The sequence below is a fragment of the Aethalodelphis obliquidens genome, unplaced genomic scaffold (genome assembly GCF_003676395.1).
Source record: "Aethalodelphis obliquidens isolate GAN/ISIS:26980383/991018 unplaced genomic scaffold, ASM367639v1 scaffold42, whole genome shotgun sequence".
NCBI classification, from domain to species: Eukaryota; Metazoa; Chordata; class Mammalia; order Artiodactyla; family Delphinidae; genus Aethalodelphis; species Aethalodelphis obliquidens.
The window spans coordinates 8,442,764-8,465,199 of NW_020837986.1; the positions used below are offsets into that span (position 1 = coordinate 8,442,764).

The 22,436-nt window shown below is 39.2% G+C and overlaps 1 protein-coding gene across 1 annotated transcript in view; it reads right to left on the reverse strand.

Annotated features, from left to right (window-relative positions):
• The window catches only part of CTNNBL1 (catenin beta like 1), a 172,778-nt gene that overhangs the window by 136,609 nt on the left and 13,733 nt on the right, over positions 1-22,436 (reverse strand). Inside the window, exons 2-3 of the mRNA XM_027078332.1 lie at positions 6,748-6,936; positions 2,301-2,407 (exon numbers count right to left, since the gene is read on the reverse strand). Coding sequence (XP_026934133.1) covers positions 2,301-2,407; positions 6,748-6,936 — 296 coding nt within the window. The remainder of the gene's footprint in view (positions 1-2,300; positions 2,408-6,747; positions 6,937-22,436) is intronic.

Sequence of the window (22,436 nt, forward strand, 5' to 3'; positions counted from 1 at the left end):
ACAGAGACAAACAATACACACCAACTAAAAGGAACACAGAGTCTAATGCAGGAAGACCGCTGAGTAAAGAAATAACAATAAAACAAATGGCAAAGATGTTGAGAGATCAAATTCATTGTGGGCAAGAACGTAGGGAAAGAGACCTGCTGGTGACAGAACTAAAGGATATGGTGGGGAATTTGGCAGTAGCTATCAAAGTTTAAAACGCACATGCCCTTCAATCTGGGAATTCAACATTTAGATGTGTATCCTATAGAAATACATGTACACTAAGACACATGTACACAGAGGTTCACTACAGCATTGTTCATAAAAACCAATATTTAAAATAACCAAATGTCCATCTATAGAAACATAATAAATGAATCATGGTATCTCCAAACCATGAAATGCTATGCACCAGGCACAAAATATAAGGTAAATATGCATGCACCAACATTGAAAGATCTTCCGTTATGTGACCAAAAAAATCAAGGTGCAGAATATGTACAGTATGATTTAGGTAGGAGAAAAATATTTGCATATTTATATATATGTAAATAAGTGTACAGAAAACAATCAAAAAGCATACTCACAGAAGTGTTCACAGGCGCTATCTCTAAGTAGAGGAATGGAAAGGGGATCAGTGCAGTGAAGGACAGCTTTCATTTTTCATTCTACTATGCACTATTGGTATTTTTTACGATGACAATCTATCCATGTATTACTTATATAATCAAACACACACACACACACACACACAGCAGTATGACAAGTGCAATTACTGCTGCATGACAGAGGTCAGCACAAAAACTGATAGGACTCTGGTGTGGGGAAAGCTGAGCTCTGATCTAGCTACTCCTACTGTCAAAGGGGGCTGTGGCCCAAGTCCAGTAACCGGGTTCTCCCCTCTCCACCTCCTCATCCACAGTACAGAGAGAATGTAGTGGACCACATTAGCCTTACCAAGTTGCCATGACAACAGGATGCCCTCTGATAACTCTGTGCCTTTGTTCCTGCTAGTCACATTGCCTGGCATGCCTTTCCATGTTTTCTGCCTAACTAAAATCAAAATCATTCTTCAAGGCCCAGCTCAAATACCACCTCTTCTGTGAAGTCTTCAATAGCCCCTGATGTGGTATTCACTGCTTCTCCTCTTTGCTCCCACAGTACTTTGCTTGTATTTCTTTTAAAGTATACTTCCTTCTACCATGCATTTATAGTCAGTCTCCCTAGTAACCTTTAAACTTGAGTGCAAAGACTATACTATTCAACTCCTAATTGCCTAGGGGCCTTAGGCATATTAAGATTCATTAAAAGTGTATGTCCTAGGAGGGAGGGAGGAAGCGAGGAAAAGAGAGATTTAGGACATTAAAATCTGTATAAATATGAAAATCCATTTACTTAGGATTCAAAACTGATGCAAAGTTATCAGACTCCTCATTATAGCACTTCACAGTGCACTGAGGAGCTGGTGTAGTAACAACCATATTAACTATCATTTCATGAGCACTTACTATGTGCCAGATACTGAGCTAAACACTTGCCATTATTCTCATTTATTCTTCACAACCACCCTGTGAGGAAGGTACTATTTCTTTATACAGATGAGACACCTGAGGCTAAGAAAGGAGAAGTGACTTACTCAAGGTCATGTGGGAGTCACACCCATATTTGTCTAACCCCAAAGCCTTTGACATTTCTCAACAGTAAAGTTATCACTAATGGCAGCCATGGTCAGTCTTCCTGGGGCCTTGAGAAGAGTAATGCAAAAAAGAGTTAACATAACAGGCCTGATCCCTAGAAGGGCCTGGTCCTAGGCTGGCAGCTGGGAACCTGGCTTTTGAAACAATTCCTAAGTGATAAGGTTGCTTTGCCCATCTGGGGCACTGAACATCTGCTTTCCTTCTGTGAGTCTGGAATTTTGGTAGCTGTTGCTGGCAGAGAATGCTATGATCTGTCTTCAATAAATACCCTGGTCTCAGAGTCTCAAATGGGCTTTCCTAACAGAAACACTGCACATGTGATGATGTATTTCACTGCTGGAAAAAGGAGCAGGTCTGTTGACCCCTCCCAGTGGAAGGGAGAAAACACAGGAAGCCTGTACATGAATTTCTCCAAACTGCCTGATGTGTCTTTTCCCCTTGCTGATCATATTGCGTATCCTTGAGTACCACTGACTCCGAGTCCTGTGAGTACTTTTAGTGATTTCCCAAACATGTGGGTCATCCTGGGAACACAAAATACACAAAGAGCAAAACAAAATAGCAAACAAAACATCTCAGAGGAGAAAGGGCAAAAACAGCAAAACAGAGACTTACTTCTCTGGATTGTCTGGAAACTTGATCCGCAACTCTTGGTTTTTGTATGATCTTTTTTCAAATGTAAGGATCATCTTCTTCACTGAGCTTTCATCCAATGGTTCTTCCTGGGGTAAAGAGACAAATGCAACAATTTCAGTCCAAAGGGATTTCTTATTCACTAATCACTACTTCTTTCCCGTGGCTCTTACATGCCATTCTGCCCCTCACCTTTCTGGATTAACTGTACAGTAAATGCTTTATCTCCCCCATTAGAATGAGGGTTAAGGGTGTACATCACATGCTACTTTGTATCATCACTCTGTGTGTCTCACATCTAGCACAGGAAGTTCAACTTAAGGTATTAAAGACTCACTCATTCAACAAATATTTCTTGAGCATACTGTATGGCATGGAGTAAGCAACGATACTAAATGAATATTGTTTAATATTTATTTCGTCCTTCTCTTCTGTTGTACAGGTAAGATACATTTAGAAGTTTAAAGAACTTGTTCAAGGTCAAACCCTGAGTCAGTGGCAGTGCCCCTCAATCTTTTCCCTACACCGGGGGTCAGCAAACTATGGTCCATACGTCAAATTCAACTTATAGCCTATTTTTGTACACCCATAAGAATGGTTGTTAATTAGCAATAGTCACTGCTTTGTGTTTCTTATATTATACATTACTGTATCTAGTCCTTACTAGCTACTGAGAAGGGTATCAGACAGGTACCTGGAATCCCGATACAGCAACAAGAATTTAGTAACCTCGCTCAGAGGAAGCATAAAAAAACTAGCAGACCATACAGAATATTCTTACTTCATACACTGGAATAATACCTACAAAGGTAAATAAAGTGAATTTTTGAAAACAGAATCATTCGCCCCCCCAAAAAAAAATCTACACTAAAGTTTCAGAAATGTTTTTTCCTCAGTTTAGTTCCCAGTTTAAAGTAATGTGCTGCAGTGCACTCTGCCTCTCTAACACTCTCCCAACTCCTAGCTTCGTAACTTTGTAGTCACTGACCAAAACTCACACCTAAAAGCAATAAAGAAACTGCTATTAAGAGAACCAGAAGGGCTTCCCTGGTGGCGCAGTGGTTGAGAGTCTGCCTGCTGATGCAGGGGACGCGGGTTTGTGCCCTGGTCCGGGAAGATCCCACATGCCGCGGAGCGGCTGGGCCCGTAAGCCATGGCCTCTAAGCCTGTGCGTCTGGAGCCTGTGCTCCGCAACGGGAGAGGCCAAAACAGTGAGAGGCCCGCGTACCGCAAAAAAAAAAAAAAAAAATGGAGAACCAGAAATAGATCCTTTTGGAAATCACTGAATCATCTCATAATTTTTTAAGTACCTAAAAATGTTAGCTATGAAAGCACTGAATCATCTCATAATTTTTTAAGTACCTAAAAATGTTAGCTATTAAATTTAGATTTTGGCATATTGAGGTTCTTTTTTAAATTTACTTATTTTATTTTTGGCTGTGTTGGGTCTTCATTGCTGCGTGCGGGTTTTCTCTAGTTGCGGTGAGCGTGGGTTACTCTTTGTTGCGGAGCACAGGCTCTAGGTGCACAGGCCTCAGTAGTTGTGGCTCGCAGGTTCTAAAGCGCAGGCTCAGCAGTTGTGGAGCACGGGCCCAGTTGCTCCGTGGCATCTTTTCGGACCAGGGCTCGAACCCATGTCCCCTGCATTGGCAGGCGGATTCTTAACCACTGCGCCACCAGGGAAGCCCCGACATATTGAGTTTTAAGTGGGAGATACCTATACATTCATTTTGGGCATGACACCTTTCTTAGATTTTATCAATGACTCCTGGACCCTGAGGTACTCTGTTGGAACCCCACCCGCTCCCCAGTGTCTACAGCTTTAAGGAGAGGTACCCTGACTTGGTAAAAAAACTGAAGTCAGTGCCCCGACTCAGTCAGGACTCAGGGCTTAGCTTCACTACTTACTACCCACGTGGCAATGTTACTTTGCTGAATATAATCTTCAAACCCTCACCAAGTCTAACTGATTCTACCTCATAAGTGAATTCATCCACTTGGCATTTAGAATAAAGTCCCAAATCCTTCACATGACCTGTATAAGGAAGGCCTGGCAGGATTTGGCCCAGTAATCTCTCCAACCCCAAACCTCTGTTAGTGGCCCATGTCTGCTTATTCACTGTTGACTCTCCAGTGCCCATGATAGGGCCTGGCACACAGGAGACATCCAATGAAGATCTGTTGAAGGAAGGAAGGAAGGAAGGAAGGCAGGGAGAAAGGGGAAAACTACTTTAGGTCATCATAGAGATGACCTAAAGACATGAGGTACATAAAATTGTTTTATAAACTATATGACACTCTATTAATATAAGCTGTTATTGTAACTATTAGCATGATTGTTAATGTACCCAACTTATCACTGGGATTTAACTAAAATAATTTAAATTGCTAGGAAAGGGTTAAATCACTTTCAAGCAATCTCAGTACCTACAGCTTTTCTTTCCCTTAGCTAACATCCTGCCAACCCTGTAGGAAAAAACTTTATTAGTGTTAATAATACAGCTCTCATAGGATTCCCAAAGTCTTAGCCTCTCCAGGGTTTGGCCTTCCCTCCTTTAATTTCTCTCCAACACTGGGGGAAAACCGAATTATCAGTCTTAGTCATCAGCCACAGCAGTATCTCTAATAGCTCAACGTCAGAAACCAGAGGGAGATTTCAGAAAGATGAATGCTGGTGATGTAGCACAAAAAGGACAATAATATTTTACAAGTTCACCTGACTTTACAGGGGCAAACATCACTTGTTTTTCATCAAATGGGACTTTGGTGGCAGTGAGAAAATAACTCCTGGACTTGTGGCCTTCCATGCGTCATTTTTACAAAGCGACCTCTTTTTCCCTATCCCTTAACAGAAGGGCTGGTCCCACATCCCATTTCTGTCTTCCAGGCTAGAAACCTTATACCCATGACAGCTACTATCCTAATCCTCCAGTACCAGCCTTGCCCGGCACGGGAATTATACCTGCCAATTAACTGCTGCTGCAGGGCTAACAGATTGATCAGAAGCTAGTAAGGAGTGAGGGAGAGAGGGAGGATGTGCTACACACACTGTTTGTCTAAGGCTGGCAGGGCTGCTGCCCTCAGAGAGGAAATCCAAGACTGTTTCTCACCACAGATTTCCAAAGTGTCACCATCTCTTAGGGGCAGACCACCGAATTACCACTGGTAGAAATCCTAATGAGGAGAGAGTTACTGTCATAACACAATAAAGACCTTTTTGGAATATGAATCAATTTTTTTTTCTTCTCAGATTCACACTCCAGCTTCATTTTTTAAATCCAAACTTAGCATCAAGTCTTTAAGGGAACCAAAAAACAGCTGGCTCTTAAGAATCTAATTCATACTGAACAAAATGTCAGAGTGAAATTACATACAAGTTAACACTTAAGGATTTAAAGAGACACAAAGGTAAGGTCACATTATTTTTAATCACTGATATTTTACCTCTATTCTTTTCAGCTTCATTCATTTATTCATTCAATAAATACTTGTTAAGGGCCTACACCAAGTTCTAGGCATTGCTCTGAATGCTAGAGATACAGCTGTGAACAAAACAGAGCCAGTCCCTGTTTTCAACAGAGGTTGGGGAGAGGACAACAAATGAGTAAAATAACAAACAGGAATTTCAGATCATGATAAGTGCTGTGAAGACAGTATACAGAATAAAGTGATAAGAGAATAAGAGAACGACTTGCAGGGCTACCTCAGAGACAGGAACGACTTCCCTGAGGAAGAAACACCTGAACTGAGACCTGAATGAGAAGAAACCAGTCATGTAAAAAGCATCAGGGGAAGAAAAGCATGCCAGCAGAAGACACAGAAGTAAAAAGGTTCAGAGACAGGAGTCAGTGCAAAGGCCCTAAGGCACCTTGAGGAACAGCAAATAGAAAGGGCCTTGGGTATCTCTTTCCCTAAACCATATTTTTTCAGTCACATCTAAATACCTAATCCCCTAACTGCGCCTTTAATTTCTTCAACTTCGTTGCTTTGCGAAGGCCATCTCAACTGCCTGAAAAGCCCTTCCTCCACTTGTTTGACAAAATTCTACTCCTCTTTCAAAGACTATTGACTGTACTTAAAAATGAGTGCCCTCTATGTGTCCTCAGTACTGGCTAGGAAGCCTCTCTGACCCTCCTCAGTCCATACTAATTGCCCCACAGTTCAGTGCTTGGGCCTCGATTATAATATATAATCCAGAATAACTTAAAAACTCTATCTGTAATGTTCTTTACAGTTTGTAAGATGCTTTCCCAACTCCATTATTCCACTTAACCTTCATGTCAACACTGTGAAATAAGTATTCTTAACCCCATTTTACAGATTAAGCTGGGAAGTTCAGGGAAATTAAGCATTTAGCACTGAATTACACTCTACAGATGCTGTGTCAGGGCCGAGCATCTGAGCTCCAAGCCCAGCTCTGCCACCTTACCTCTTCCTCTTCCTCCTCACCCTCTCTGTCAATGATTTGAAGCAGCCGTTTTTTGTCATCATCTGCTTCTTCTACCACAGTCATTTCCTCCTCCCGAAAGCGGCCACGCTCTCGAGTACCAGCTTGTCTCCGACGCATCTTCAGCTCTTCCTCTTCATCATCCCGGGGACGTTTTGTGCCCCTGTTGGGCTAAGGAAGAGAAAAAAGAAACACAGGATTTGAGAGCTGGAAAATATGTATAAGGGCATACATACCAAGCATTCTAAAAGTTTTCGGAATTCCCTGACTGAAAAACACCAGAGCATACAATTTCTCCCACAGAATGAAGTAAAGCTCTAAGTGGTTATTTCTCAGACCTGCAACGATTCTATAAATACATGATTACAGTCACCTACAAGGTAGCTGGTTTTTGTTACAAGTATTTTTCAATATGTAAAGTTTAGCACTTCACAGAAGTTCCTGTATATACAGAAATCACGGGGAACAAGGCTACTTTGAGAAGGGAACGCTGGGTTAAGCTCAATTTACTAGTTAGCATTCAGTCCCCAACACCAATCCCTTAGTACCTGGTTTTAATTCAGATTTAAAAAAGATTATAGTCACTCACAAGTAATTCAAACAGAGAATATTACATACACAACTTCCAAGGGTCTACAACATTCTAAATTCCTACTTTCCAGCAGAGTAGAGTAAGGCCCAGAGGTCAAGTATTACCCAAGGTCACAAAGCCAGGAGCAGCACTGAAAATAGAACGGCACTTCCGGACTCCTAGTCCAGGGCTTTTCCCACCGCACTGTTAGGGTCTCATTCTCCCTCTGACAATGCAATCCATGGAGGAGTTTTTACAATTGCTTGCCATTCAGCTGGAATAAAACAGGGCACTACTGAAATGGGCCTCAGAACTGAGGAAAAAGAGCACCGCACTAGATATCAAACAGCCCAATATCTCCATTCAGCTCGAGTTACTACTGTGCAACTTTGGGCACATCATTTAACCTCTCTAAGCCTTACTTTCCTCATCTGCAAGTGGAGATTATCATCCTTTTCTCCCTGTGAACTTCAGAAAAGATGTTTTTGTGTGTATTTTAAAAATTTTTTTCAGCTTTATTGGGATATAACTGACATATAATTTGTGCAAGTTTAAGGTGTACAACATGATGATTTGATTCATATGTATTTTGTGAAATGATACCACAATAAGGTTAGTTAATACCTCTATCACCTCACATAATTACCTTTCGCCACCACCACTGATGGTGAGAACATTTAAGATCTCAGCAGCTTTCAAGTATACGATACAGTATTATTAACTACAGTCACTCTGCTATACATTAGGTCCCCAGACCTTATTTACCTTATAACTGGAAGTTTGTCCCAAACGGTGGCAAACTGTAGTGAAAGAACAGTAAACTATAACAATACTAAACAAATATATAAAATTATTACTATGAGTTAATTAATCCAAATGATTCTGTCTTCCCCAACACAAAACATTTGTGTTAGGCTCTTCAACGAGCTTTTCTTTATCTGTTACAATAACTGCACACACCAACAGTGTGCTAGGTACAATGTGGTATGTTAATACCAAAGTGAAGAAAATGCTATAGTCACTGCCAGCCTGCTAAGTTGCTTTTGGTGATAACAGACAAATTTCTATTATACATGATACACATCTCACCCTGTGACTTATAACCCACACTGTTACTGAACTCTGCTACCCGAGTGGTACAAAGGCATTCCCCTCTATATTCATGTACCCTGCTGATTCCACATACCAGGTGCTTCAGTAAGTCTAAGCATACGACATTGCTTAGAAAACTCACATTAGACAATTCGGTTTGTGGGGTACCACCTGCTATTTTTCACTCTGTTCCTGAGTCTCCCTGGGATGGATTAAAATTTCATATGATCACACTCTATTTCCATAAATATAAAAATTACAAAAATCTGTTGTCATCATTACTAGTCTACACGTTTAAAAAAAAGAAGAAGAAAAAGAAAAAGGAAATCAACATGCCAGTAACCAAAGAGTACAAAAAAAGGAGGTGGTGGTTTTCATGTGAGGAGGAGGTAGCTTGCTCCTAAAGGAGGGCAGGCTTCAAACTAGGTAGCGCCACAGCAGGTAAGGAACTTCAGCCCTCTGGGAGCACTAATTCTTTCAGGCTCCTAAAACAAGCCCTGCTGCGGTTCTGATTAGTGTGAGCCTATTGCAGCAGCCAAATCAAAGCATGAGCTCCACAGTCCTCCACGGAGAGGAGATTTCTGGACTGTTTATCTCAGCGCAGAGAAAAAAGGCAGTGGACCACAATTAAAAGGAGAAAGCTAAATACTGCCACAGTTAAGAAATGCAAAAAAAAGAACAATGGCAATGTCTCTTTTGAACACATCTTCCAATCCACTTCTGTAAAACAAACATTTCAGAGGTCCGGGAGGAGTTTCATTTTTACCACTAATAATTTCCACTGAAATAGCACTTTCCTTCTGCAGAACTTAAAGCACTCCTTTTAATCTTCACCCCATCTCTGGGGATGAGAAGTAGTTAACAGTTCTATTTTATAAGCAGGGAGACAGGATGCCTGAGATCCTTTAATACACTCTTGCAAAGACAACCTGGTGCCTTCTAAAAGTTGAAACTGATCTCTGGGAAGTCTGCCAATTTCCATGATTCCAGGACCCTAGCTGAGACAGATCTGAGGGACTTTCAGGCAAGAACATATAAACATAAGTCATACAAGACGTTAGGCAAGTTAAAATAATATTTGTTAAACCATTCATTCAACAAATAATTTATTAAAGAACTCCAAGGCTTGAAGGATCCTCAAGTAATCAGCCTGGCCTAGTACCAGTCCCAGGCTTCCATTAGGGTAATGTCTAAATAGGGACACAGGGATAGACAAGGCTAGAACGGATTCTTGAGACAAGATAGCTTTGCTAATCTTTGTGAATAGTCTAAGCACATTCCTAAGAGGGCAACCTTTAGGTTTAGCCACTGTATCTCCAATTTCCTTCCCCCTCATACAGGGTATTCGGCTTTAGCTCCCCTCATGGAGGACAACTCTGTAGCAGAGCACAGCAGAACCCATCCCACTGGGATGCTTTGACATGGTTCCTTGACAAACATAACAGCTCCCACCTCCCTCTCCAACAGATGGATAAGCCTCCCAAAGGCCCAATATATTTTATTTCAGCATTTTTCTCTCCCAAGGCAAAATTTTAAAAACTTCTGTTCTTTACTTCTCTACTCAACTCTCAATTCTTTTTCAGATACTAACCCTCCAAATAGAGAAGTTCCTACTCATTTCTGAAATTTGACCATTCTGAGTAATAAAGGTTAAAATTCATTTCTTTAACAAATATATAATAAGTGCCAACTATATATAAGGCACTGTGCTGGGGACTGGGGACACATGGCATAAAGACAAACATTGCTTTGCTATCAAGGGGCTTAACAATCTAGGACATAGCAGTCCAATCAAAATATAATACAAGCCATAGATATAATTTAAAATTGTTTTAGCAGCCAAACAAAAAAAGAAACAGATGAAATTAATTTCAATAATATATTTTATTTAATCCAATATATCTAAAATATTACCTTTTCAACATGTAATCAATATAAAAAATTACTAATGAAGTATTTTACTTTTTTTTTTTAATACTAAGTCTTTGGAATTTGGTAGATGTATTTTACACTCGTGGTGTATCTCAACACAGAACCAGCCCTATTTCATGTGCCCAACAGCCATGTGCAGTGAGTGGCTACCATATTAGACATCCCAGGTTTAGGGAATTTTCATCTGAGGGGTTCCTGTTCCCTGATAATGTCAAAATGAAATTGGATTTCTGGCCACACTGAATGAAATAGGGATCATATACAGCTGAAGTCCTATTTGTGAAAGATCCCCATTAAAATCTGTGAAGCTAACAACACCCTGCCCCAGAAATAAACTTCTAGATTATATTTACCAGTATTCACCACTGAGAGAGTGATCAGTTATACAAAACAAAGCAAGAATATGTAAGTGGGGAAGAACCTAGGAACTGCCGGACTGATTTCACTACAGAAGAGACAAAGGACTCTGGATCCAGAAAGGCAGCACTCACAGCCTGTCAGGGAGGTCATCAGCTCAGGCCTGAGCTCTCCTTGCGTTTTACACAACCAATCCCAAAAGGATTAAGCCAGTCTTACCAGTCACCTTTGGAGATTAATTTGTTTTGGTATCTGAAAGGTGTTTGGAATCCCTCAAGATGAAGGAATGACAAAAGAAATTGTTCTTAATAAAGTCATTTCTCTGCTTCTGCTGCCCACAGCAGAAAAATGATTAACTCTTAACTTCTGATGTACTAGAACATCAGCCTTTTAAGGATTTTTACAATCTTCTACATTCCCTGCCTTATTCCCAATAGGTGGCGAGCGGAATAAATGCTCACTAAGCATTTGCCACCATCCAACCACACAGCTGGTACCCTTTCTAGGATACACAAAGGATTCCCACTTGCTCAAAGCTTATAGGAAGCTCCAAGAATATACATATAATATGTCTTTACTTTCCAAAAATCTTGATGCCTTGTGTGTGTTTGTGTGTGTATGATGGATGATATATATACCCATCCCCCTAGAAATAGAAATCAAGACATCTCCATGAAAGCTTTGAAAGAATTAAAAAATTAAATAAGCAATCTGCCTAGACTAGTCCCTGCATACCCAGACAATATCCAACCTAAGCTTTAGGTTTCATTTCTCTCCCCCCCCCCCTTTTTAATTAAAAAGCAGTGAGAAGCTGTAGCTATAATGAGGGACTGTGGGAAAATGCAGTTATATTGGGCTCAAAGTAATGTACCATAGGAAGAGGCTACATCAGCAGAACGAATCCTAAATTAAAACTCCACTATGAAACCAACCCCATTTCCTCTGAGCATGCAATCTATATTATCGCATTTATGGTCTGTCTCGACCTCAATTAGACTTGGGGGTGGGGGAGAAGAAAGGGGACTTCTATAATAAGCAATAATGGTATCATTATGATAAATTATGAAAACACACAGTGCAATTATTAATGTGAAGAGCACATTTGTACCAGGCTATAACAATGCAGATGTATACTGCAGGGGAACATCTAAATATAGCTCAATATTCCATGTTACCTGGCTAAGAAGTGGAGTAATTTTCATAAAGTGTACTTTCATGTTAATGGAAGAAAAATATGTTCAATTTTATTAAGGAAATGGAAAAATTCAAAGGAAATCTTCTATTAACTTTATAATAAACCAGGAATTCTTCACCTAGCATCAAGAAGGTCACATATCTTCAGAAAAGGGCCTTCCAAGTGGGGGCATAAAGTGCTGTTTCCTAAATATCAAACAATGGGAAAGACTCAAATGTGAGCTGAAAGAGATAATCTAGTTTATCCCTCTTTTTACAGAAATAGGGAAACCTGAGCTCGGTGGGTTTAAGCACCTTGTCTGTGGTAGGCAATAATATAAGCCTTCTAATTCCCAATATAATTTGTCTCGTCCTTCGCTATACTAACTAGTCATTCCTAACCTGTGTGCAATGGTGATATACTGTTTGGAGAATGAATTTTGGAGTCAGATTTTCCTAAATTCAAATCCTGGTCCCTCTACTTAGCAGCCCTGGGAAGTAACTTACCCATTCCAGGCTTCAGTTTTCTCAATCTATAAACTAGGAACAACCCGCACTTTCACACAGACGTTTTATATATATATATACACACATAAAGGCCAATGTTTCTAAAGTGCTAAACACAGTTTAGCCCACAGAAGACAATACGTGTATCTCTCCTGGACACACCTGACTTAAAATCAAAGAACCTCAAGGTTGGAGAGGGTGTTGACCATTAATAGGTGTTAAAACAAGGATCCCATTTTTAACGTCAAAATATTTGACAGACCCCACCCCAGCTGCACTTTTTTAGTATCCAGTAATTGAGAAAATACACGATGACAACAAACAAATACATTTCTATGTATTTGGTAATACTTTTCATTGAATTTGTGTTTTTAACTCCCACATTTACGAGAGAGAAGAGAAGACACGGAGAAACAGCAAAAGAGAGACTGATTAATTTTGAGAGAGATTTTGAGAGATTGAGATTCATTCTACAGAAAATGCTTGAGTATATCTGGATTTAAAACCTCTTGCAATAATTCTGAGTCACTAGAGACAATCCAGACTTTAGGAATCCTTGATTTAACTCAATTATCTTTCTGAGGTTTGAAAACCCTTTAAAATATTTCTGCTAGGCACAGGCTGGGGTTTCCTAACACTTTCGGTGACCAGAAACTTAACCTCCTCCTAAACTGCACTCCCTCCATCTCTGGATCACTCAGACAGTTCATTCAATTAAGGGGAAACATTTCAACTTAATAATTTTCTTCCCCGGTCCATAATCTTTCTCCTTAAAGCAATATAAAATAGGTTTAATCTCACTCTCACATTTAAAAAAAAAACACTTTATATTATTTTAAGACAGTAATCCTATTTCATTCTTCCTCTCTCATTGCCTTTTCTTTTTCAGAATAAACACTTTCAATATGAGATGGGAAGAATGTATGCAACATAGTTAAGGGAGGTGTACACATAATTAAATTCCTTCCTACCTTTATTTGGGGATTTCAAAGCTTTCTGATACCTCTTCAGGTGATTAGACATATGGAATGTCACAAACCCAAGCTTGTGGATGGATTGCTTTAACTAATACGAAGTGCTCAGAAATCATCTGCTGTTAACCTCACCTGATTACATTTTGTCAGAATAAAAAGGAGTTTTCAAACATTCATTTTTACCAGATGGTAGTGAGTGGCCTGACCGAGAAGTTACAGATGAGCTGCAGTAATGAGTTTTCCCTTGCCTTTGCTGGCTGCACATTCACTGGTGACATTTTCCAACTAGGGCTTCTGGCTCAATCAATATTTGCAGGCATGAAACCTGCCAAAGTTAACATCAGGGCTCCCTTGCAAATTTGCTTAAGGCATCAGAACTGAAAAAACTCACAATCTCTAATGCTGCAACTATCATCAGCCAAAGTTCATAATTAGGGATCAGAGTCATCAGAGACAGAAAATTCTACCCACTCAAAGGGTTGTTGTGATGGTTAAAACATCTTACAAAGAGGTTTTGTGTAAGCTATAAAGTGCTATGTCAATGTAAGGGAATATCATTATCATGTTTTTAAGAAATATCTGAGTGACTAGAAAAAAAAATAGCACAATTTGTATGGAAACACAAAAGACCCCGAATAGCCAAAGCAATCTTGAGAAAGAAAAACGGAGCTGGAGGAATCAGGCTCCTGACTTCAGACTATACTACAAAGCTACAGTAATCAAGACAGTATGGTACTGGCACAAAAACAGAAATATAGATCAATGGAACAGGATAGTAAGCCCAGAGACAAACCCACACACATATGGTCACCTTACCTTTGATAAAGGAGGCAAGAATATACAGTGGAGAAAAGACAGCCTCTTCAATAAGTGGTGCTGGGAAAACTGGACAGCTACATGTAAAAGATTGAAATTAGAACACTCCCTAACACCATACACAAAAATAAACTCAAAATGGATTAAAGACCTAAATGTAAGGCCAGACACTATTAAACTCTTAGAAGGAAAACATAGGCAGAACACTCCATGACATAAATCACAGCAAGATCCTTTTTGACCCACCTCCTAGAGGAATGGAAATAAAAACAAAAATAAACAAATGGGACCTAATGAAACTTAAGAGCTTTTGCACAGCAAAGGAAACCATAAACAAGACAAAAAGACAACCCTCAGAATGGGAGAAAATATTTGCAAACGAATCAACAGACAAAGGATTAATCTCCAAAATATATAAACAGCTCATGCAGCTCAATATTAAAGAAACAAACAACCCAATCCAAAAATGGGCAGAAGACCTAAATAGACATTTCTCCAAAGAAGATATACAGATGGGCAAGAGGCACATGAAAAGCTGCTCAACATCACTAATTATTAGAGAAATGCAAATCAAAACTACAATGAGGTATCACCTCACACCAGTCAGAATGGGCATCACCAGAAAATCTACAAACAACATGCTGGAGAGGGTGTGGGTGAACCCTCTTGCACTCTTGGTGGGAATGTAAATTGATACAGCCACTATGGAAAACAGTATGGAGGTTCCTTAAAAAACTAAAAATAAAACTACCATATGACCCAGCAATCCCACTACTGGGCATATACCCTGAGAAAGCTGTAATTCAAGAAGAGTCATGTACCACAATGTTCACTGCAGTTCTATTTACAATAGCCAGGACATGGAAGCAACCTAAGTGTCCATCAACAGATGAATGGATAAAGAAGATGTGGCACATATATACAATAGAATGTTACTCAGCCATAAAAAGAAACAAAATTGAGTTATTTGTAGTGAGGTGGATGGACCTAGAGTCTGTCATACAGAGTGAAGTAAGTCAAAAAGAGAAAAACAAATACCGTATGCTAACACATATATATGGAATCTAAAACAAAAAAAGAAAAAAATGGTCATGAAGAACCTAGGGGCAAGATGGGAATAAAGACGCAGACCTACTAGAGAATGGACTTGAGGATATGGGGAGGGGGAAGGGTAAGCTGGGACAAAGTGAGAGAGTGGCATGGACATATATACACTACCAAACGTAACATAGATAGCTAGTGGGAAGCAGCCGCATAGCACAGGGAGATCAGCTCGGTGCTTTGTGACCACCTAGAGGGGTGGGATAGGGAGGGAGGGAGGGAGACGCAAGAGGGAAGAGATATGGGGATATATGTATATGTATAACTGATTCACTTTGTTATAAAGCAGAAACTAACATACCATTGTAAAGCAGTTATACTCCAATAAAGATGTTAAGAAAATAGATGCTCAATAAATATGTATTGATTAAAAAAAAAGAAATATCTGAGTGGCAATTCCAGATATTCATATATAATTATATATTATGCCTATACAAGAATCATGGCAATATGCCACCTTTTTTATCTGGAAGAAAAACCAGGTACCAAAAATTCCTCAAAATCTCCAAGCAAAGTCATTGCAAATATTAAACAGAACCCTCATGTACTTATTAATTCCCAATTTTAAAAATTACAGGTACTAAGAGTACAGTAATTACTGGAGAATGTGGGTTTTACCAATGTCCACAGTGGGGGGGGGGAGGTGAGGGGGAATCAATGTATCAAAAATTAACATTACCAAAGATCTCACTTACGATCTGTAATCTGACTGATTGACAAGTAACATGAATATGATTTATAATTTAAATCACTAGTCATGAAGACACTACTTAATCAATTTTTCCTACCAAAAAAACTCTTACTCCTTGTTAAAGCCTGAATATATATCCATCTCGTTTCCAAAGGGTGTGTAGATTTCTTTTTTGGAAGTACAAACTATTCTTTAGCATTCATGATTTACTTTGACATTTTCTCTGATTAATTCTACAGCTGCATCAGTAAGCTGAATATTGATTCTGTTTCTTTATCAAGCCTAACAGAGGCAGATACTTGTAAAATCACTGTAAGGTAAACTACCTCCATTTTAACAGACATTATGAATGTTTTGTCAGCTACATCAGAACCATGATCATTCACTCATTCACTCAGGAAGTGTTTACTGAGCTAACAGAACCTGAACATCACTCTACTAGGTGTTGGAGGGAATATTAGACATCAAACCAAGAACAACAGAACTGCACTGACTTAAAAAAAGCAACACAGTATACAATGCAAAGCGCAGTGGACCAATAATCATAAAAATCTGGGTGCTAGTGAAGCACTTAAAAGTCACATGACCTTAGATAAGTCATTTGACTTACCAGCACTGCATTTAAAAAATGCTCTGCCCTTGCTCTGCTACCTCACAGGATTGTCTTTAGTAAGATAAGGGAGAATAAGATTAAATAAAATAAAGATACAGCACTTTAAAGAAAAAAGAGCCTAGGATTCAATTTCTTTTAATGACAGCTAACTACAAAGTCCTATATATACAACAGACTTTTCAGCTTTTGACAAGGAATAGAATCACAACTATGATTTCAAAAGAAAAAATACTGAGTAGCCCATAAGCATGTAAAAAGGGACCCAGTCTCATTAGAAATCAGGGAAATGCATATAAAAACCAGGAAATATCATCTGGTTGGCAAAAATAAAAAAATTAAAATCTGGCAATATCATGTGTTAGTGAGGATATAGAGAAACAAATTAAAACATGCTGATAGAAGAGTAAATGAGTACAGAGCTAATTGGTGATACCTAGTAACACTGAAGATGCATATATTCTATGACTATCCCAGCAGTTCTACTCCTAGGTATACACATTAGAGAAATTCTCAGACATATGCACAAGGACATATTTAAAGAATGTTCACTGGAGCATATTTGTAATAAGAAAAAAAATTTCAATGATCACTGGATGCATACATAAGCAGTAATCATTAAAAAAAATGACTGGGAATAATAATCAACAAATTCAGGATAGTGATGGCTTCTAAGAAGGGTAATAAAGAAGTTGGATTAAGGACGGCTACACAATGAAATGGGATTAGGGAAGGGTACACAGGACACTTCAACTGTATTTATAATATTTTATTTCTTAAAAAATGATCTGAAATAAACTTGGCAAAATGGTATGGTTATGCACATACTTAGGGGGGGAAAAAAGGAGACCACTAGAAGCTAGCAGGGAATCATGCAGAACAAGTCATGCCCAACTGGTTGTAGTCCCTTGATATGGTTACTGCTGATTAAGGTTAAGGGTTTACAATACCTACAGATTACCTTTATCTCAACAAGATCTTTCACAAAGTCACTCAAGTGGGCAGACGGAGAAATGTGGGTGAATGGTAGTATAGAGAGATAGATTCATAATAGGTTAAACCAAAAGAGTATGAGCAGTATAAAGTCCCTTGTTTAAATTCAAAATAGCAAATAAAGTCCCTGCCAGAGGAAATATGACTTAAAAATAATTCATTCAGGAAACAGCTGATGGTTTTAGTTAATGTCATTTTCAACAGGATGGCCAACTTTAATTTTTTAAAAATCTAAGGCATATTAAGGGTGCACTATTAGAAGCATAACATCTAATTCGACTACAGTCCCGTAGCGCTGAGTTAGCTACCACACTTGAAAAGAGGCATTACAATCTCAATATTGCATGAGCAGGATAGTACAGGGTCTGGAAACCTTGCCATAGAAAAAAACCAATAAGGGAATGAGAGAAGAGTTAGGGAGGGACCCAAGAGTCACCTTCGGTTACTCAAATGATGCCTTGGAATGGAGTAAGCACGTATAGTGCTACCATGAAGAGCAGACCACCTTCCTTTCCCCTTTTGTTCCAGCTAGAAAAACCCTACTCAGCCTTAAACTCCAGCTCAAAGGCCACCTTCTCTAGGAGTCATCCAAATGCTCCAGTAAGACCTCTGAGCTTCCTCAGCAATGTATCACATCAACACACAACACGTGCATTAATAAATCTCCATCTCCTCTACTAAGTCATATGCTAGGTCCTCAAGGGTAGGTGCCCTGAGATCTGACCCTTGCTGCTAACACCTCAGCACCCCACAGTGCCCAGCTCATAGCAGGTACTTAACCCACATTGCTAAATCAATGAGAGACAAGGGAAGAGGGCAGATAAACCAATGAACTATCCAAGAATCATAATTCACTATTAGCAAATGTATACAATGTATGCATATTCTCAGAATTTCTTGGACCATTAGATTACTGCAACCAGGCAGAATTCATCTGTTCTATGTGTTCTATCTACATATTTAATCATTTTATGCCACCCTGGGCTACATAGCTTAGTAAATTTTCTAATGATGGCACCAAGTGATATTCAGAGGGTAAGAAGAGTAAAACTCAGATTCAGACAACCTCATAATTTACAGATGAATAAACCTTAGTTTATTCAGGGTGAGCCTGAAGCCCTAGAGCTGGGTCTGGAATCTAACTCTCACTTTCACAGCAGCAGTATACACAACCCCCCAGTCAGCTTTCCCTAGTCACAACTTCAGAAACTATCATCTAAAGGCACAATTTGCATCATCTCTCCCTGCTGCCATCATCGTTCAACCAACACCAAAATCCCTCCTGCCACTTTTCTGCCCATGCCGTTAGCCAGGAAAGCTCTTTTCTGTAGTTGCTTCTTGCCTGTTTGGAAGCTCACTGACCAGAAGCGCTTACTGTCATCTGTCTATATGGAGATTTTGGTAAAACTCCCTCCGCCAGATCATCTGGGGAACCCACAATGAGCCCAGGGGTTACCCACCTTGAACACCAGTCCACTTTGAATCTTTAAACATTAAATAACAAATTAATATGGCAAAGCTATTTTAAATTATTTAAACTATTTCCAAAGGCTCAGACACAAGAAATTCACTTTATTATTTAAATATCTAACACAAAGGTTAGATATTTTATAAGTGCATGTCACAGAGGCTGGGGGAGGTGGAGTATGCATTCAGCAGCCAGCAGACCCACACAATGGCTTTGCAAGTTACATGGCACACCTGTTACATGTAATCGTGATGACAGAGACGTCTCCAGCCAGTGGACTACTGCCTCTAGCAATGCACAATTCCATTAACACTAAAGTGGGGAAGAAAATCTTTAACTACTTTTTCTATAAGTTGCCTCTAAGGTCATTGCCAAGACTCAAAACTGCATTCCTCTTTCAAACAGCAGGAGTGATTGTGGTGGGGAGGCAGGGCAGTGTATACTAGCAAGAAGACAGACAGGAAAGAAAAAAGTGGAGATATTTTGAGAAAATGGGAAGGGGCGGAATATTCAGAGCATGCTGAATGGCCTGGGAATAAATGAGTGAGAACCAGATCATACGTGAGAAACGAGTCATGTTATTTATTTACAAAATCTACGTCTTTCACAGTTGCTTATTAATTCCTTAAGGGTTCCAACATGGTTTTGATCTCTAGAGCCTAGGACATAAGCTATTACCATTATTCCTTTTAAAGCTTACAACTTATCCACGTAAGTCTGTTACATAATAGCTGCCACATTTATTTCAAGGAAGACAGAACTCACATGAAACTTTACCCTGAGTATCTTGTTAAAAAGAGTATTTTTCAACATTATGGGTAATACTTTAAAGTCTGAAAATGTAGCACGATTTTACAACACAATTTCCAGCACTAGAGTGCTGACTTACCTATCTCTCTCGGCTTGAATGAAGTATCTAGTGTTATGGCATCTGTACATGCCTATTGATGAGTCCATCAAAAACAATGAAAAGAGATGGCTTCATGTCTGTTTTCTTCTAAGATGCATTTTATTTTCCTCAATCCAAAGGTTTTACTATTTCTAGAAGCTTTACAAACCACTAGAGTTAGCAAAATACCTCTGTTCCCAATAAAGACAAGGATGGTAAATGAATTATTCTTAGAGTCAGAAATATTTCCTCCGCCCAGAAAACAGAAGGCACCCTGACCACCTGGCCATGTGGAATATGATCAAAAGGAATTCTTTGGTAGCCTAGGTAGCCTCTTGCCCCGCTACGAATCCCCTCTACAAGCTCTATCTCCACCGCAGCTCTCTCAGGAAGGCTATAAAATTGACTTCAAAGTGATTTCAAACTAATAACTGCTCACTCCAAGAACATTTTAGGGTACTCAATTTCCTAGCAATAGCATCTAATAGACCAGATAAGCCAAAACACACACCTCGGTGGGTGGGAAGAAACTCTACCTAGGGTTAAGATAATTAAGTAAGTGTCTTATACAGAAACAAATTAAATAAATAGTAGAATAAAATAATTGTTTTGAACCATCTCTTTCCTTTTTAAAGTTTTCTTTGAAGCTTGGTAGGCTTTTGGCATCAAAAAAACTTAAGAATTGACTGCCTTTAAAAAAATTACCTTAAAACAGTGTAAAGACAACTTTTTTTTTTTGCATCATGCAAAGACATCATTACATGTTATAATACCTTTACTTTTTTTTAATAAAGGAAAGCAAAGTGAATTTTCATAAGCATGTTTCCTCTGTGGGTGAATCTCTAGTTGGTTACAACCAACTCGAGAGAGCCATCAAGGCAAACTACCCATTAGCTGTCAATTTAGAATGATTCTAGAAAGCTAGCCCCAGAGCTCCACCAGTATCTTTTCAACAACCTCTTAATCTTGTTTATAACACCTGTGTTAAAGCAGCCTGCCATCAATCCTACTCACTTGTCTCAGACTGAAATTACTTAGAAACTTGAGAATTCAGGTAAACATATTAAATATCAGAGAGTCACTGGCTGAAAACCCTGTACACAAGGGAATTCGGTCACCTCTTTTAAACAAAGCTGCATAAATAAGCCAGGATGGGCCTCAATAGGCAAAGTCAGATATAAATCTTACAAAGAGCTTCTCAGGAGGCACTGAGGTCAGAGAATCTCAGGATTTAAAGAAACCATGAAGAATTCTTCCTACGGCTTCCTCACCAAGCGATTATCCAAGCTTTATAACAATGACCATTAACTGTGTGCTTATTATATACCTGGAAATTAACATTTCATTATCTTTTCAATCCTCACACAACTCTGCCAGGTAGGTAATACCATTCCCTGTTTCTTCAAGTGAGGAAACCAAGGCTCAGGTAGTGGCTTGCTTAGCGAACTGCCTAAGGTCAAAGAGCTAGAAAATAGTGGAGACAGGACTCAAATAGTCCATCTAAGCCCAAAGCTCTTGCTCTTACCAGGGCACCATACTACCTACGACCATGTGATTGGGAAATCACCCCACCTTAACTGGTTTCTGTGCTTACCACTAATCTGTTTCCCAAGGCTACTTAAACTGAAGTGTACTTTTAGCAGCTCTACCACTTTCTGTTTTAGAAACCCATATGTGTCCCAGGCCTGTACAAAACATAATGTACATAAGAAATGATGGTAAAGTAGTCCCATTTATAGGGGAGCATGGTGCAGGGAGGAGAAAATGGATTTTAGTGGTCAGACACTTAACTTTGTTGTTACCAGTGTGTGACCTTGGTCAAATCACCACACACTGAGATCATCCTTGGAAAAAGCTCTCACAGCGAGGAAGTGCCTAACCCAGAAAAAGTACTTAATAAATGTTTAAGAAAAAAAATCAAATGGAAATGCGTGTGCCAGATATAACCAACATGAAATAAAAACTAACCTTGTTAGTTTTATCTTTTGCCTATAAGGTTGGGTAAAGAGAAAACAGCAATTATGTCTCACAATAGAGTTAGTATAAATCTGGCTAATAAATGATTAATCTCTTGTTTTGGAGTCAGAGACAGCTCTGGTCTTTAAAACAACTCCAGTCAACTCTTGGGTTATTAAAGTACTGGAATCGGACTTTTATCAAGATCATCAACTGCTATTTAAGACAAGTTTCACCCAACCCACTGTCTCCTATGACTAGGGCCACTATCATTCACAAACACAGCTTAATCTCCTCTCCATCAAGATGTAAGAGACAAGAAAGAGAAGACAACTGTGGAGGTGCTAAGAGTTAACATAAAAAGATACCTGGAAGAAACCCAAATTCAGCCACTTAATCATTGATTCACTGCTTCATTCATTCATCCCTTGTTCCTTCCTTTCTTCAGTCAAGAGACATTCATTGAGTATTTACAGCAGGTACTGAGCTGGTCACTGCCCTAGAGGAACTCAAAGTCCAATGGGAAGAAAGATATGTAATC